The following is a 16818-nucleotide window of genomic DNA, read 5'->3' as shown; positions in this document are numbered from 1 at the left end:
ATTGTATGGTTATACTTTTCCATTGTATGGTTATAATACGTTTCCATTATAATTTGGTTTATACTTTACCATTATATGTGTTATACTTTAGCCATTATATGGTTTATACTACAATGCCCCATTGGTATGGTTAAACTATTCCATTGTATGGTTACTACTATTCCATTGTATGGCTATTCACTTCAAATAAAGATGAAATCAAATAAAATAACGATAAAATGAAAATAATACAATAATACCACCAAAATAAAACAATGATAGATGTAAGTCAAATATATGTGTCACCAAATCAAATAATGCTAACATCGATTGATATGACGATAAAAGAAAATAATACCATGACAAATTTTGAGGACCAGTCGGATGTAAACCCGGATATAAACTTTCTGTGACGTCACGCCATCTTTTCTGAAATCTCCTATACACATACATGTGTACTCTCTCTACCTACCGCGATTCGACGTGTACTAGACTCGGTTATAATCGGAACCTCGACTCGATCATCAAGCTCGACTCGACCCTTGGACTGAGGACCACGTAAGGTGAGTGTTTCCTATATAAATATAATAAAGCGTAATTGTTTATTCATATTGTGTTTAATGCTGCATCCTTTTTATCTCGTTATATGTTCGTTCAATACCAATTGTGCGTTAGATCTTAATTTTCTATCACCTTCCTTTGGTTTTGTCAGCGATGCAGAATCTATATGTACATTGATGCAGAATTCGACTTTCGTCGAACGAAAACGGAATTATCAAGCAAGGACGGTGCATCGTATGACATACATTTACCTATAACGTATTTTCAAACATTTACAAATACCTTGACCTTTATGGCTGTTCAGGTGACCTGAAGCATGTCATAACCTGGTTATGATAAAGGGCAGGTGTCACATGAATACTAGGTGTTTATTGCTTGTCATTATCATATATATAGTTCTGTTTGATGGGTACAGCGGAGCATAACCATCACACAAAAGCTGGATATATATACTTCACCAATTTCATCCTGAACTTGCTCATTAAAGATTTCCATAAAGGTGGGTTTTCAAACGTAAAAACTTATCCTGTACGGAAGTGTCTTGGGCTCACATTGATAAATTTTGACGCCACTACATATTTACATATACTTATATGGCGGCAGTCAAATACAATGTATCTAAGTGGCGGTGTAACGTTGAAAATGAACCTCCGTTGAAAATTGACCTCGGGTCAGTTTTCAACGTTGAAAACGGACCCCGAATGCCGTTGAAAATTGAACATGCCATTGAAAATTGAGAGTGTTTAGGGTCAAAATTCAACGACAGGTCTGTTGAAAAATGACCTTGGCAAACTATCAACGGATGGTCTGTTGAAATATGACTCTAGTACATTCACATATATAACTGTTGCACAAACATAGTTCTCGAATTCTGTTATCGCCATTTCTAATATAAGCGACTCTTCTGTGCTGGTATTTAAATTACGTAATCACCTCGATTTGAATTGAAATTTGGTATTGTTATCATCGTAACAAATACCTCATTTAAATATTTTAGGTGCTTGTATGTTTATTATGGAGAATACGGCACTACAAAACTTTCATTTTTTCTATAGTCATTTTGTTCGTCCGTGTAGATAATGAAAATTTGATTGTTCTCAAACTGAGGAAATGCTATATAACACTGAGGTAACGTAGTAAATAAAAAGGAATTGTTGTTATCGACTGCATGCAAAGTTTGTACTATATGGTGTTCACTTCCGAGTACCAGTGTTGTGTTGTTGTGTTACAAAACTATAATTATGGGATATTATTAATTTGTTTCTTAATGAGTTTTTATGATTATATTTTCGACGATTTAACGTTTGTCAGATATTCAGTAACTGTTAATATATATTTATTCCCTGCAATACAAGAATGAATGTATTATATATCTGCGTATGGACCAGTTATGTTGTGTTTTGCGTATGGTTGTGTTGTGTTGTGGTTGTGTGTTGTGTGGTGTTGTTGTGTTGTTTTGTGGTTGTGTGTTGTTTGTTGTGTGGTGTTGTTGTGTGTTGTTTTGTTGTTGTGTGATATTGTGTTGTTATGTTTTGTGGTGCTGTGTTGTTGTGTGTTGTGTTGCTGTGTTTTGTGTTGTGTTGTTATGTGTGGTTGTGTCATGTTATTGTGTTGTGTGTCATTGGTGTGTTGTTGTGTTGTGTGTTCTGTGTGGCTGTGTTTTGTGTTTTGTTGTGTTATTGTGTATTGTGTTGTTGTTCCGTGTTTGTGTAATGTGTTGTTACGTGATGTTTTTGTGATGTGTTGTTGCATTATGTTGTGTGATGTTGTGTTGTTGTCGGGTGTTGTGTTGTTGTGTATTGTTGTGTTGTTAGGTGGTGTTGTATTGTTGTTGTGTCGTGTGTTGTGTTGTGGTTGTGTTATGTGTTGTTGTGTTGTGTTTTTGTGTTGTGTTATGTTGTGTTGTGTGATGTTGTGTTATTTTGTTGTGTTTTGTTGTGTGGTGTGATGTGTTGTTGTGTGTTGTTGTTTTGTGTAGTGTTGTTGTTTTGTGTAGTGTTGTGTGTGTGTTGTTGTGTGTTGCTGTGCTGTGTGATGTTGTGTGTTTCGTGTGTGTTGTGTTGTTGTGTAAAAACGAGTCCTAATGGGGTCACTTTTCAACGGGGTCTATTCTCAACGGGTCGGTGTAAAAAGTGCGCTGAAAGTTCAGTTTTCAACGGTTTTCGGGGTCATTTTTCAACGTTGAAAAATGACCCGAGGTCAGCTTTCAACGGGGGTCCATTTTCATCATTACAGCGGCTGTCAAATACAATTTATCCAAGTGGCGGCCGTCAAATACAATGTATCTAAGTGGTGGCTGTCAAATACAATGTATGTAAGTGGCAGCTGTCAAATACAATGTATCTAAGTGGTGGCTGTCAAATACAATGTATCTAAGTGGCGGCTGCTAAATACAATGTATCTAAGTGGTAGCTGTCAAATACAATGTATGTAAGTGGTGGCTGTCAAATACACTGTATCTAAGTAGCAGCTGTCAAATACAATGTATCTAAGTGGCGGCTGTCAAATACAATGTATCTAAGTGGCGGCTGTCAAATACAATATATCTAAGTGGCGGCCGTCAAATATAATGTATCTAAGTTGTGGCTGTCAAATATAATGTATATAAGTGGCGGCTGTCAAATACAATGTATCTAAGTGGTGACTGTCAAATACAATGTATCTAAGTGGCAGCTGTCAAATACAATGTATCTAAGTGGCGGCTGTCAAATACAATGTATCTAAGTTGTGGTTGTCAAATACAATGTATCTAAGTGGCAGTTGCCAAATAGAATGTATCTAAGTTGTGGCTGTCAAATACAGTGTATCTAAGTGGCGGCTGTCAAATATAATGTATATAAGTGGCGGCTGTCAAATACAATGTATCTAAGTGGCGGCTGTCAAATACAATGTATCTAAGTGGTGACTGTCGAATACAATGTATCTAAGCGGCAGCTGTCAAATACAATGTATCTAAGTGGCGGCTGTCAAATACAATGTATCTAAGTCATCTGACATTACCTCAGTTGACCTAAAGATTAGGAATTAGCATGAAAAATAAGGACTTTTTCAGAAACTGCCTGGAATTTTGTTAATTTTTAGGAATTTTAATAAAACTGATTTTCTTAAGAATTTTAGGGACGCTGGGCGGCTCATGATGGTAAAAGGTGACTAAATTTAGGACATTATCTTTTCTTTTCTTCCTAACCGACGTTTTTCCCCTAATGCCTCCCTTGACACCATCTCACTTTTGGCCCTTTGTTGAGCGTTCGCCCCTGTGAGGAAGGCTCTGGGTTCAGTTCCCTGGCCGAGACACACCATTTAGTCTGTTGAAGTAGTTTCTACTCTTGCTTAGCGCTCGACATAAAAGGAGTGAGACGACTGGTTTGAAAGGGAGTGAGACGACTGGTTTGTCCGTTGCCAGTATAATGCCAATCTGATTAAAATCATATCTTCGATTACGCTCTGATACTACGCTCCAGTATGGAGCGTAGAGTATCAAGCGAATCGAAGATATGATTTTAATCGATTGGTATAATGCGGACGGTAGCTCCAGTGAGATAGCACTGGAAAAGGCAAAAAGTCTGTTATTACAAGGAGAGACAATACGAATATTCCGCTGTCTTGTACACATTGTACATATGGCAGGCCGTCCTTGCATTTTTTTCACTTTAAACGCATTTTTATTTGCTTTTTTACAGTATACTACGACAAATACAAAAGAAACATCTCTTTCACTCTCACACTTATAGTATTTAGTATATTGTGAATGCTTTGGTTTCAGTCATCACTTGACATTAAATTTTAAGATTAAACACATTTAGTTTGCCATTGCACAGGTTAGAGAACCTTTCAGAATTATTATTCTTAATATCTTTCCTAACACTTTCAATATAGTACTTAACGATCTGCATTGCAGTGTTTTTTGAAAAGTTGATATTATTTCTTGGTAAAAAACATAAGTCGCCAATATTGTATGTGTGATTTTATACTGGAACCATTTTAGAGTAACATCCTTTGTTGTACTCAGAGTAATATTTTACAAGTTTTTACTTCACTTACTTTTACATCAGGTATGTTTGACTATTTTTCGATATATCTAGTTGGGTAATAAATTCTTGAAATAAAAATATTATACATGTCTCTACAACCTTTTTCGTTCTTATTTATTAGTTCAAATGTAACTGGTATAAAAGGCTGGAAACATTGTTCTGTAGGAACAACTTAGAAATAGGAAGTAAACAAAGTCATCATGGAGGTTCTCAGACCATAGTATAGCGTGCATGACCGTCCTTAAATGTTAACAGGACGTCAAGTCTTAAAGTCCAAACCAGCTGTAGACTATAAAGTTACAGGGTAAATAGGTTTTCATAACGATATTCTGAAAAGTTTTTTTTCTTTCTTTTTTTTTTCTCTCTCTCTCTTTTTATTGCACGCAGCAGTGTGACTTTACATAAAGGTATAGTATACATAACAGGTGTTGTCGGATATATAAAACGTAAAACATTTACATATACGAAGCTGTAAAGTATGCTTTATCAAAGTTCGAAATTACAATATAAAATATCTGTTTGAAATATTGCATATCATGGAATGGGACCCATGTAATTTTAAACGAAGCTTATTAAGCATGTTTGTTTATATGAATTCATATGCTGAAGTGAATTAGATATTTCAGCATAGTTTTAATTCCAATCGCTTTATATAGATTTGCGTTTCTCGATCCTTTTAGGGGACATGACAAAGCAGTGGAGGCAGCATGTACAAAAGCATTGGAGGCAGCATGTACAAATTGCTAATTTGTATTCGAAATGCAATGTTAACGGTAATTTTGTCCTATTTTACAGTCGAACAAGAATGGTGTCCCAAAACTCACTTGACTGGATTGTGGACTTAGACGGTGCACATGATCCCAAATACGGAGAACCACACAAAGTTCCCATCGTGGCAGCAACCAAGGAGAACTTCAAGGAGTATGGCAATCTAGTGACCGACTTTGACGCCGAACAGGTTGAAATTGTCCCTTGGCCCGTGGCTGGCAAAAGACCTCTGTGTAGTGGTACTGGCACGTTTGGCGGAGTAACCGAGGGAGACTTTCTTCACGAATGGGTTGGTGACAAATGTAAAGCGATGAGTATGGCGATGGGCTGGGGTATGGACAGCGACTTTTTTGTTTGCCGTTTAGGAAAGGGACAGGATCTGGGAAACAAGACCAGTGTGTTGGTTCGGGAGGCCAACTACCATCCGGACGGAAGTCAGTGTTTCTATCCAAAAGACAAACTTCCGTTTGTGGCGCTGTTTGCTCTCCCTGGTGATGACGTCAAGTTGGATGACTTCATCGCGTTCTACTCCGATGGCAGTTTCGGATTTCACATCCGGCCCAACATCTGGCATCAGCCGATGATCTCAGCTAGTGATAAGGCTATTTTTAAGAACAAACAAGGTGCCGTTCACGCATGCGTAAACCTTGACACGGTTGACGAATTTGGTAAATTTCTCTCTGTTCCTCTAACCCTTGAGTGATAAGACGCAATTATTAATACGACTTTACTTTTAAGAAAGCTTAAAACTTTTGTCGAACTATACAGATTGCTTCAATAAATATTATATACTGCTTCAAACATATATGATGTGATACCAAGAGAGGGACTGGCATATGAACCATTTTTATCTACTTACAATCAAAGGCTCCACACGACTTATGTCTGGTTCAATTGTACAAACAATCATTAATCAACTAAAACGGATACTTATTAATTAACTACACTGTATATTACACTATAGCAATATAAAGCTAAACTCTCGCATATGGGAAGTAAAATAAATGTCAGTTGATTATATTAATTCTTGACGAGATATTCATCTGTTCCCGATGTTTGAAAAACAGTTATCAATGTAACAGGGTGCAGGATTTACAATAAATTTGATACCTGCCTCTGCCAGGGATCGAACTCGGGACCTCTGGATTACTAGTCTGACGCTCAACCGATCGAGCTAAAGAGAAGTTCTCTCTAGCGAAATATTGCGGCTAGTATTGACCAGGGTTACATCAAGTTAACAAGAGACTCGTGGTCCTTGACGGTCATCTGACTATTGACATAATAAAACACATCAAAGAATATAGTAGTAGCAAACAATTAAGGCAATACAAAAGAAGTCTTTTATTAGAAGAAGTTCCGGTTGTGATATATTTGATGAATTAGACTATGAATGAAGGTCCCTTGATCTCCACCATGCTGCAAGTCCAATATCAAGTCTCTAGGCCTCTCAGTTATTCATAAGAAGTTGTTAAAAGATTTTAGCTTAGTTTACCCCTGTGACTTTGAATGAAGGTCAATGTCATTCATTTAAACAAACTTGGTAGCCAGACTAGCCACTCATCCCAGCATGTCACAAGCCCAATATCGGGTATCTAGGCCTCTTAGTTATTCACAAGAAGTCGTTTAAAGATTTTAGCCTGTTTGACCCCTGTGACCTTGAATGAAAGTCAAGGTCATTAACTTGAACAAACTTGGTAGCCTATCCCAGCATGCTACAGGCCAAATATCAGTACCCTGGGCTTTTAGGTTACTGAGAAGAAGTCGTTTGAATGAAAAATTTAGATGATATACAAAGACATTCTTCAATAAATTTGAAATTTTGAAGAGATTATATAAATAATTTTAAGATATTTTTATGTAATGAGATATAACCCAATAATCTGTGTGTTCTCTAAATAAACCACTAAACCGTTTGAATCTTTTTGACATAAATCTTACAACACAAAGTCTTTACCTTTTACTAATAATTCGTTCATTTTTCTGCATTTTCTAAACTTTTTTTGGTTTGCAATATTCTTAACCATAATTTACCCTTGGTTTGCTCCAATATTTTCCAAAACAAATTCTGCATATTGTGCTCTACCTACAATATTGTTACTATTGTTTGTTTATTTTGATGCATAATTTACATTATCATTATTTATCCCCCCCTCCCAGCAAAAAAACACATAAACTTAATTCTAAGCATATTCAGCCTTTAAACATTTTAAAATCGGAGTTTTAACATGATATTCTAATGTTTTAACTTGTTAATTAATCGTTGTACATGTAGCAAGTTAATTAATGTAAAGATAACATGCCTGATGGGACTAAAGTTCATTATGTAATATGGGACTAAAGTACATTATGTAATATGGGACTAAAGCCATTATGTAATATGGGACTAAATACATTATGAAATGTGGGACTAAATACATTATGTAATATGGACTAAAATACATTATGAAATGTGGGACTAAAAGTACATTATGTAATATGGGACTAAAGTTCATTATGTAATATATGGGACTAAAGTTCATTATGTAAATATGGGACTAAAGTATTATGTAATATGGGACTAAAGTTCATTATGTAATATGGGACTAAAGTTCATTATGTTAATATGGGACTAAAGTACATTATGTAATATGGGACTAAAGTACATTATGTAATATGGGACTAAAAGTTCATGTAATATGGGACTAAATACATTATGTAAGGGACTAAAGTTCATTATGTAATATGGGACTAAAGTACATTATGTAATATGGGACTAAAGTACATTATGTAATATGGGACTAAAGTACATTATGTAATATGGGACTAAAGTACATTATGTAATATGGGACTAAAGTACATTATGTAATATGGGACTAAAGTACATTATGTAATATGGGACTAAAGTACATTAAATATGGGACTAAAGTACATTATGTAATATGGGACTAAAGTACATTATGTAATATGGGACTAAAGACTAAAGCACATTATGTAATATGGGACTAAAGTACATTATGTAATATGGGACTAAAGTACATTATGTAATATGGGACTAAAGTACATTATGTAATATGGGACTAAAGTACATTATGTAATATGGGACTAAAGTAACATTATGTAATATGGGACTAAAGTACATTATGTAATATGGGACTAAAGTTCATTATGTAATATGGGACTAAAGTACATTATGTAATATGGGACTAAAGTTCATTATGTAATATGGGACTAAAGTTCATTATGTAATATGGGACTAAAGTTCATTATGTAATATGGGACTAAAGTTCATTATGTAATATGGGACTAAAGTACATTATGTAATATGGGACTAAAGTACATTATGTAATATGGGACTAAAGTACATTATGTAATATGGGACTAAAGTCATTATGTATATGGGACTAAAGTAAGTTCATTATGTTATATGGGACTAAAGATAAAGCATATGTAACTAAGTCTTATGTAATATGGGACTAAAGTACATTATGTAATATGGGACTAAAGTTCATTATGTAATATGGGACTAAAGTTCACAATATGGGATAAATATAAAATGGGACTAAAGTTCATTATGTAATATGGGACTAAAGTACATTATGTAATATGGGACTAAAGTACATTATGTAATATGGGACTAAAGTACATATGTAATATGGGACTAAAGTACATTATGTAATATGGGACTAAAGCACATATGTAATATGGGACTAAAGACATATGTAATATGGACTAAAGTACATTATGTAATATGGGACTAAAGTACATTATGTAATAATATGGGACTAAAGTTACATTATGTAATATGGGACTAAAGTACATATGTAATATGGGACTAAAGTACATTATGTAATATGGGACTAAAGTGACTAAAGACATTATGTAATATGGACATTATGTAATATGGGACTAAAGTACATTATGTAATATGGGACTAAAGCACATTATGTAATATGGGACTAAAGCACATTATGTTAATATGGGACTAAAGCACATATGTAATATGGGACTAAAGCACATTATGTAATATGGGACTAAAAGTACATTATGTAATATGGGACTAAAGCACATTATGTAATATGGGGACTAAAGCACATTATGTAATATGGGACTAAAGCACATTATGTAATATGGGGACTAAAGTACATATGTAATATGGGACTAAAGCACATATATGTAATATAGGACTAAAGCACATTAAAAATATGGGACTAAAGTTACATTATGTAATATGGGACTAAAGTACATTATGTAATATGGGACTAAAGTACATTATGTAATATGGGACTAAAGCACATATGTATATGGGACTAAAGCACATTATGTAATATGGGACTAAAGCACATTATGTAATATGGGACTAAAGTACATTATGTAATATGGGACTAAAGTACATATGTAATATGGGACTAAAGTACATTATGTAATATGGGACTAAAGTACATTATGTAATATGGGACTAAAGCACATTATGTAATATGGGACTAAAGTACATTATGTAATATGGAACTAAAGCACATTATGTAATATGGGGACTAAAGTACATTATGTAATATGGGACTAAAGTTACGATTGAGGGACTATGGTAATATGGGATTATGTAATATGGGACTAAAGCACATATGTAATATGGGACTAAAGCACATTATGTAATATGGGACTAAAGTTCACAATGTAATTTGGGACTAAAGTATTATGTAATATGGGACTAAAGCACATTATGTAATATGGGACTAAAGCACATTATGTAAATATGGGACTAAAGCACATTATGTAATATGGGACTAAAGTACATATGTAATATGGGACTAAAGTACATGTATGTAATATGGGACTAAAGTACATTATGTAATATGGGGATCTAAAGTACATTATGTAATATGGGACTAAAGTACATATGTAATATGGGACTAAAGCACATATGTAATATGGGACTAAAAGTACATATGTAATATGGGACTAAAGTACATTATGTAAATTATGGACTAAAGTACATTATGTAATATGGGACTAAAGCACATTATGTAATATGGGACTAAAGCACATTATGTAATAGGGGACTTAATTAATGTAATATGGACATGTAATATGGGACATTAAAATGCACAAAGTATGTAATATGGGACTAAAGCACATATGTAATATGGGCACATTATGTAATATGGGACTAAAGTTACATAAATATGGGACAAAGCACATTATGTAATATGGGGGACTAAAGCACATTAGTAATATGGGACTAAAGTACATTATGTAATATAGGACTTAAAGTACATATGTAATATGGGACTAAAGCACATTATGTAATATGGGACATAAAGTACAATTATGTAATATGGACTAAAGTAAATATGGGACTAAAGCACATTATGTAAATATGGGACTAAAGCACAATATGTAAATATGGACTAAAGTTCAATATGTAATATGGGACTAAAGTACATTATGTAATATGGGACTAAAGTACATTATGTAATATGGGACTAAAGTACATATGTAATATGGGACTAAAGTACATTATGTAATATGGGACTAAAGTACATTATGTAATATGGGACTAAAGTACATTATGTAATATGGGACTAAAGTACATTATATAATATGGGACTAAAGTACATTATGTAATATGGGACACTAAAGTACAAAATTATGTAATATGGGACTAAAGTACATTATGTAATATGGGACTAAAGTACATTATGTAATATGGGACTAAAGTACATTATGTAATATGGGACTAAAGCACATTATGTAATATGGGACTAAAGCACAATATGTAATATGGGACTAAAGCACATTATGTAATATGGGACTAAAGTACATTATGTAATATGGGACTAAAGCACATATATAATACAGGACTAAAGCACATTATGTAATATGGGACTAAAGCACATTATGTAATATGGGACTAAAGTACATTATGTAATATGGGACTAAAGTACATTATGTAATATGGGACTAAAGTACATTATGTAATATGGGACTAAAGTACATTATGTAATATGGGACTAAAGTACATTATGTAATATGGGACTAAAGTTCATTATGTAATATGGGACTAAAGTACATTATGTAATATGGGACTAAAGCACATTATGTAATATGGGACTAAAGCACATTATGTAATATGGGACTAAAGTACATTATGTAATATGGGACTAAAGCACATTATGTAATATGGGACTAAAGCACATTATGTAATATGGGACTAAAGCACATTATGTAATATGGGACTAAAGCACATTATGTAATATGGGACTAAAGCACATTATGTAATATGGGACTAAAGTACATTATGTAATATGGGACTAAAGCACATTATGTAATATGGGACTAAAGCACATATGTAATATGGGACTAAAGTACATATGTAATGTAATATGGGACTAAAGCACATATGTAATAGGGGATTAAAGCACATATGTAATATGGGACTAAAGCACATATGTAATATGGGACTAAAGTCACATTATGTATGGGGACTAAAGCACATATGTAATGGGTACTATGTAATATGGGACTAAAGCACATATGTATATGGGACTAAAGTACATTATGTAATATGGGACTAAAGCACATATGTAACTAGAGGATTAATGCACATATGTAATATGGGACTAAAGCACATATGTAATCGAAACTCGACTCACTAACACCTCCTCTCTGTGCCAAATGTTTTGTTTCTAGTTTACCCATTTTCAATTCAGATCTTGATGTTAAACATCTTTGATGTTGAAAGTGTAATAAAAACTAACACTGGTTTTTAGAAATTGATGAAGATACAAAATCTTTATTCATCTTTCACTGCTAGAACATCATTTGTACATAAAATATATTTATGGTACTTTTTAAACATTAAGGGATTATCCAAATGAACAGGATTTTTTTTTTACATCTTCAACAAATGTCACATGATTAAAAGGTAGACCTGCAAATAAATATTTCATATAAATAAATCACAAGTCCAGAATAAACATTTAAAATGTGAGCTCTAAATGTTTCATTTAAATAAATCACAAGTCCAGATAAATTGAATATGTTTAACTGTGAGTTCTAAATGTGACAGATCAAACAATCTTCAAGGGAAAACAGAGGTCAAGTGGTAGAATGTCTTGCATCTAATCAGTGGGCCCTGTGGACCAAATTTAGAGGGCTTGGTGGTAGAATGTCTGACATCTTTACCATGTGGCCACAACTCAGCCCAGATCTAGGTAAAGGGCTAGTGGTAGAATGTCAGACAACTTAACTACTTTGCCACTATGACCCACAGGTAGAGGACTAGTGGTACAATGTCTGACATCTTAATTACTTTGCCACCATGACCAAGACGGTAGAGGACTAGTGGTAAAATGTCAGACACCTTAACTCCTCAGCCACTGTGACCAAGAGAGTAGAGGGCTAGTGTAGAATGTCAGACACCTTAACTACTTTGCCACTATGACCCACAGGTAGAGGACTAGTGGTAGAATGTCAGACACCTTAACTACTTTGCCACCATGACCAAGAGGTAGAGGGCTAGTGGTAGAATGTCAGGACAACTTAACCTCCTTAGTCACCATAGCCAGAGGTGGAGGGCTAGTGGTAGAATGTCAGACATTTTAACTACTTTGCCACCATGACCAAAAGGTAGAGCGCTAGTGGTAGAATGTCAGACACCTTAACTACTTTTGCCACCATGACCAAGAGGTAGAGGGCTAGTGGTAGAATGTCAAACAACTTAACCTCTTAGTCACCATAGCCCAGAGGTGGAGGGCTAGTGGTAGAATGTCAGACACCTTAACTACTTTGCCACCATGACCAAAAGGTAGAGGGCTAGTGGTAGAATGTCAGACACCTTAACTACTTTGCCACTATGACCCACAGGTAGAGGACTAGTGGTAGAATGTCAGACACCTTAACTACTTTGCCACTATGACCCACAGGTAGAGGACTAGTGGTAGAATGTCAGACACCTTAACTACTTTGCCACTATGACCCACAGGTAGAGGACTAGTGGTAGAATGTCAGACATCTTAACTACTTTGCCACCATGACCAAGAGGTAGAGGGCTAGTGGTAGAATGTCAGACAACTTAACCTCTTAGTCACCATAGCCCAGAGGTGGAGGGCTAGTGGTAGAATGTCAGACATTTTAACTACTTTGCCACCATGACCAAAAGGTAGAGCGCTAGTGGTAGAATGTCAGACACCTTAACTACTTTGCCACCATGACCAAGAGGTAGAGGGCTAGTGGTAGAATGTCAGACAACTTAACCTCTTAGTCACCATAGCCCAGAGGTGGAGGGCTAGTGGTAGAATGTCAGACACCTTAACTACTTTGCCACCATGACCAAAAGGTAGAGGGCTAGTGGTAGAATGTCAGACACCTTAACTACTTTGCCACTATGACCCACAGGTAGAGGACTAGTGGTAGAATGTCAGACACCTTAACTCCTCAGCCACTGTGACTAAGAGGTAGAGGACTAGTGGTAGAATGTCAGACACCTTAACTCCTCAGCCACTGTGACCAAGAGGTAGAGGACTAGTGGTAGAATGTCAGACACCTTAACTCCTCAGCCACTGTGACCAAGAGGTAGAGGACTAGTGGTAAAATGTCAGACATTTTAACTACTTTGCCACCATGACCAAGAGGTAGAGGACTAGTGGTAGAATGTCAGACACCTTAACTCCTCAGCCACTGTGACCAAGAGGTAGAGGACTAGTGGTAAAATGTCAGACACCTTAACTCCTCAGCCACTGTGACCAAGAGGTAGAGGGCTAGTGGTAGAATGTCAGACACCTTAACTACTTTGCCACTATGACCCACAGGTAGAGGACTAGTGGTAGAATGTCAGACACCTTAACTACTTTGCCACCATGACCAAGAGGTAGAGGGCTAGTGGTAGAATGTCAGACAACTTAACCTCTTAGTCACCATAGCCCAGAGGTGGAGGGCTATTGGTAGAATGTCAGACATTTTAACTACTTTGCCACCATGACCAAAAGGTAAATGGTTAGAAGTAGAATGTAAGACACCTTAACTACTTTGCCACCATGACCAAGAGGTAGAGGGCTAGTGGTAGAATGTCGGAGGAAGAAGGCTTTTGGTCATGATCAAGTGGTAGAAGTCTCGCAACTTAATCAGTGGGCCATTGTGGACCAAAGTTAGAGGGCTACTGGTATAATTTTAGACATCTTAACTACTTTGCCACCATGACCAAGAGGTAGAGGACTAGTGGTAGAATGTCAGACATCTTAACTACTTTGCCACCTGACCAAAAGGTAGAGCGCTAGTGGTATAATTTTAGACATCTTAACTACTTTGCCACCATGACCAAGAGGTAGAGGACTAGTGGTAGAATGTATAACACCTTAATTTCTCAGTTACTGTGACCCTCTGTTAGTAGTAGAATGTCAAGATACCTTCACCACTCAGCTACCATAGCCCAAAGAGATATAGGGATAATGGTAGAATGTCGTACAATTAACTACTTTCACAACACAGCCTAGAGGTGGAGGCTAGTGGTAGAACATCAGACATTTTAACCACTCAGTCACCAAAACTCTGGATTGGAGGAATGCTGCAGTCTTTTTTTCATACAGTTTTAGATTGTTTGTTGACATGAACTTTGATATATCTATATGATATACTTACAATGACATTAAAATAGTCTCTCAATATTGCTGTATTAACAATTACACAATGTACATCAGATTTTAATAAATAATGAAGCAAAAATCTGAAGTTATACCCAACTGTAACAAAAATAATGACATGAAAAGAACAAACACTTACTATAAATGCATACAGTTTTGCTTAAAATGCAAAGTGCTATTCAAAATGAAACCAAAACTACCAAAAATGAATTCATATTCATCCCTATTTATGAACAATATTGATAAACCTCCTGTTATATATGTATGACAATTAACTTTTCATTTAGATACAATGCAAGGAATCATCTGACTGTGGAAAGTCAAGGGCAGTATAGGTAGGGAAAGGGTCTGAGGATTACAATAAATACATCAAAGTTACTTGATTATGAACATTTTTAATTACCGTATTTGACCTAATAGGCACCTCTTTCCCTGTAAGTGCCCCTCCCTTGGTGCCGCAATTTCACACACTTCAATGAAATGCTGACTGACACTGGAACCTGTGTAGGTTTCTCTGACTTCTTTACAATTGTATGAATGGCTTATTTTAGTATTTGGTCCTATGTAAGCGCCTCTTCATAAGCTGTAAACTTATTAGGTAAAATACAATTTATATAAGCAGGTGCCTTTAACGAAAATTATCAGAGATGTTTCAAGCTATCGTGTAAAATCAACTAATCTAAATTGTAAATTGTCTATTAACTTTACACATTAAATTTCCAACTCAAATTCAAACCCAGTATTGTAAATGATATGTTATCACAAATTAACCTGTATCTTTCTCAGTATTCAGTGCTTTTTCTTTCACTTTACACCAAAACTAAATAATTATTGAATTATTGAATACTAAACTTGCATCACTATACAAAAAGGATCGTACATGAGTGGCTATGTGATATGAAATTTATCAAACGAGTCCAATAATTTGATATCCCAAGAGCCTTTAGGCCAGTGGCATATCAAATTATTAACGAGTTTGATAAATTTTATATCACATAGTAACGAGTGTAAGATTCTATTTATCACTAAAATGAATTAATTGTAATGTAAGTAAACTTTTAATTTCGTCTCTATATAACAAGGTAGAAATCTGGCTCGGATGTGATGTTTCCATCTACTGAGACAATCATGTGACGTCATATATATATTACGACGTCAAAACCACATGTTACCTCATAATAGCGTTATTACACATCTGTCTTACAATATTTATGACATGGCCGTATGACATGGCTGAACGGGCCAGTTATATGATAAAATAAAATTTGAAATGATATATACCATGTCTTGTTTTAAAAGAGAGACAAATTGACATATATTTATATTATATTGGGATTACAATATTTTTTTTCTGCTTTTCCTACACAATATTTTGGTCCCAAAATGTACCGGTATGTAAATATGTATGGTAACTCACAAGACTTAACATATTTAACCTTGAGAAACAAAACTACAGTCTATACTCATTATCTCAAAATCACTTGACTCGAAATTTCGGTTCAGTCGAATTTAATCTTGAAGTTCCGTTTTTTCCCCTTCTATGTATATGTATTTTAAGCTTGGATGACTCGAAACTCCGGTTGAGTCAAAGTCAATTCCTGGTCCCTATAACGGATATTCAGCAAAAAAAATAGTCGCTATCTCTAATTTAATTTCAGTCAAAATATCAATTAAAAAATGATCAATTATGTAAATATACATAATTTCTATCGTCATTATCAACATGATGACAGATTTCCAATCTGCCGGCTGTTCTAATACAAACCATATAAGATCACGGTAAAAGGCACGTACCCAGTTGTAATAGTCATAATATAAGGACCGTTAAAAAAACATGTTCTGATCAAACATAATGACATTACGTT

The 16818-nt window shown here is 35.0% G+C and overlaps 1 protein-coding gene across 2 annotated transcripts; it reads left to right on the top strand.

Annotated features, from left to right (window-relative positions):
* Positions 1–389: 389 nt before the first annotated feature.
* On the top strand, positions 390–6363 carry LOC138309019 (uncharacterized). Of its 2 annotated transcripts, none has more exons than XM_069250113.1 (2): positions 390–542; positions 5367–6363. In XM_069250113.1, the coding sequence occupies exon 2, from the start codon at positions 5377–5379 to the stop codon at positions 6040–6042; it is 666 nt and encodes a 221-aa protein (XP_069106214.1). In that variant the 5' UTR covers positions 390–542; positions 5367–5376; the 3' UTR covers positions 6043–6363. The 2 variants fall into 2 exon arrangements, with proteins under 2 accessions (XP_069106214.1, XP_069106215.1); XM_069250114.1 differs by lacking the exon at positions 390–542 and adding an exon at positions 961–1039.
* The last annotated feature ends 10455 nt before the right edge of the window (positions 6364–16818 follow it).

Source organism: Argopecten irradians, chromosome 15, assembly GCF_041381155.1.
Source record: "Argopecten irradians isolate NY chromosome 15, Ai_NY, whole genome shotgun sequence".
NCBI lineage: Eukaryota > Metazoa > Mollusca > Bivalvia > Pectinida > Pectinidae > Argopecten > Argopecten irradians.
The sequence above is the reverse complement of the archived record's forward strand: the minus strand, read 5'-3'. Positions and strand labels throughout refer to the sequence as shown.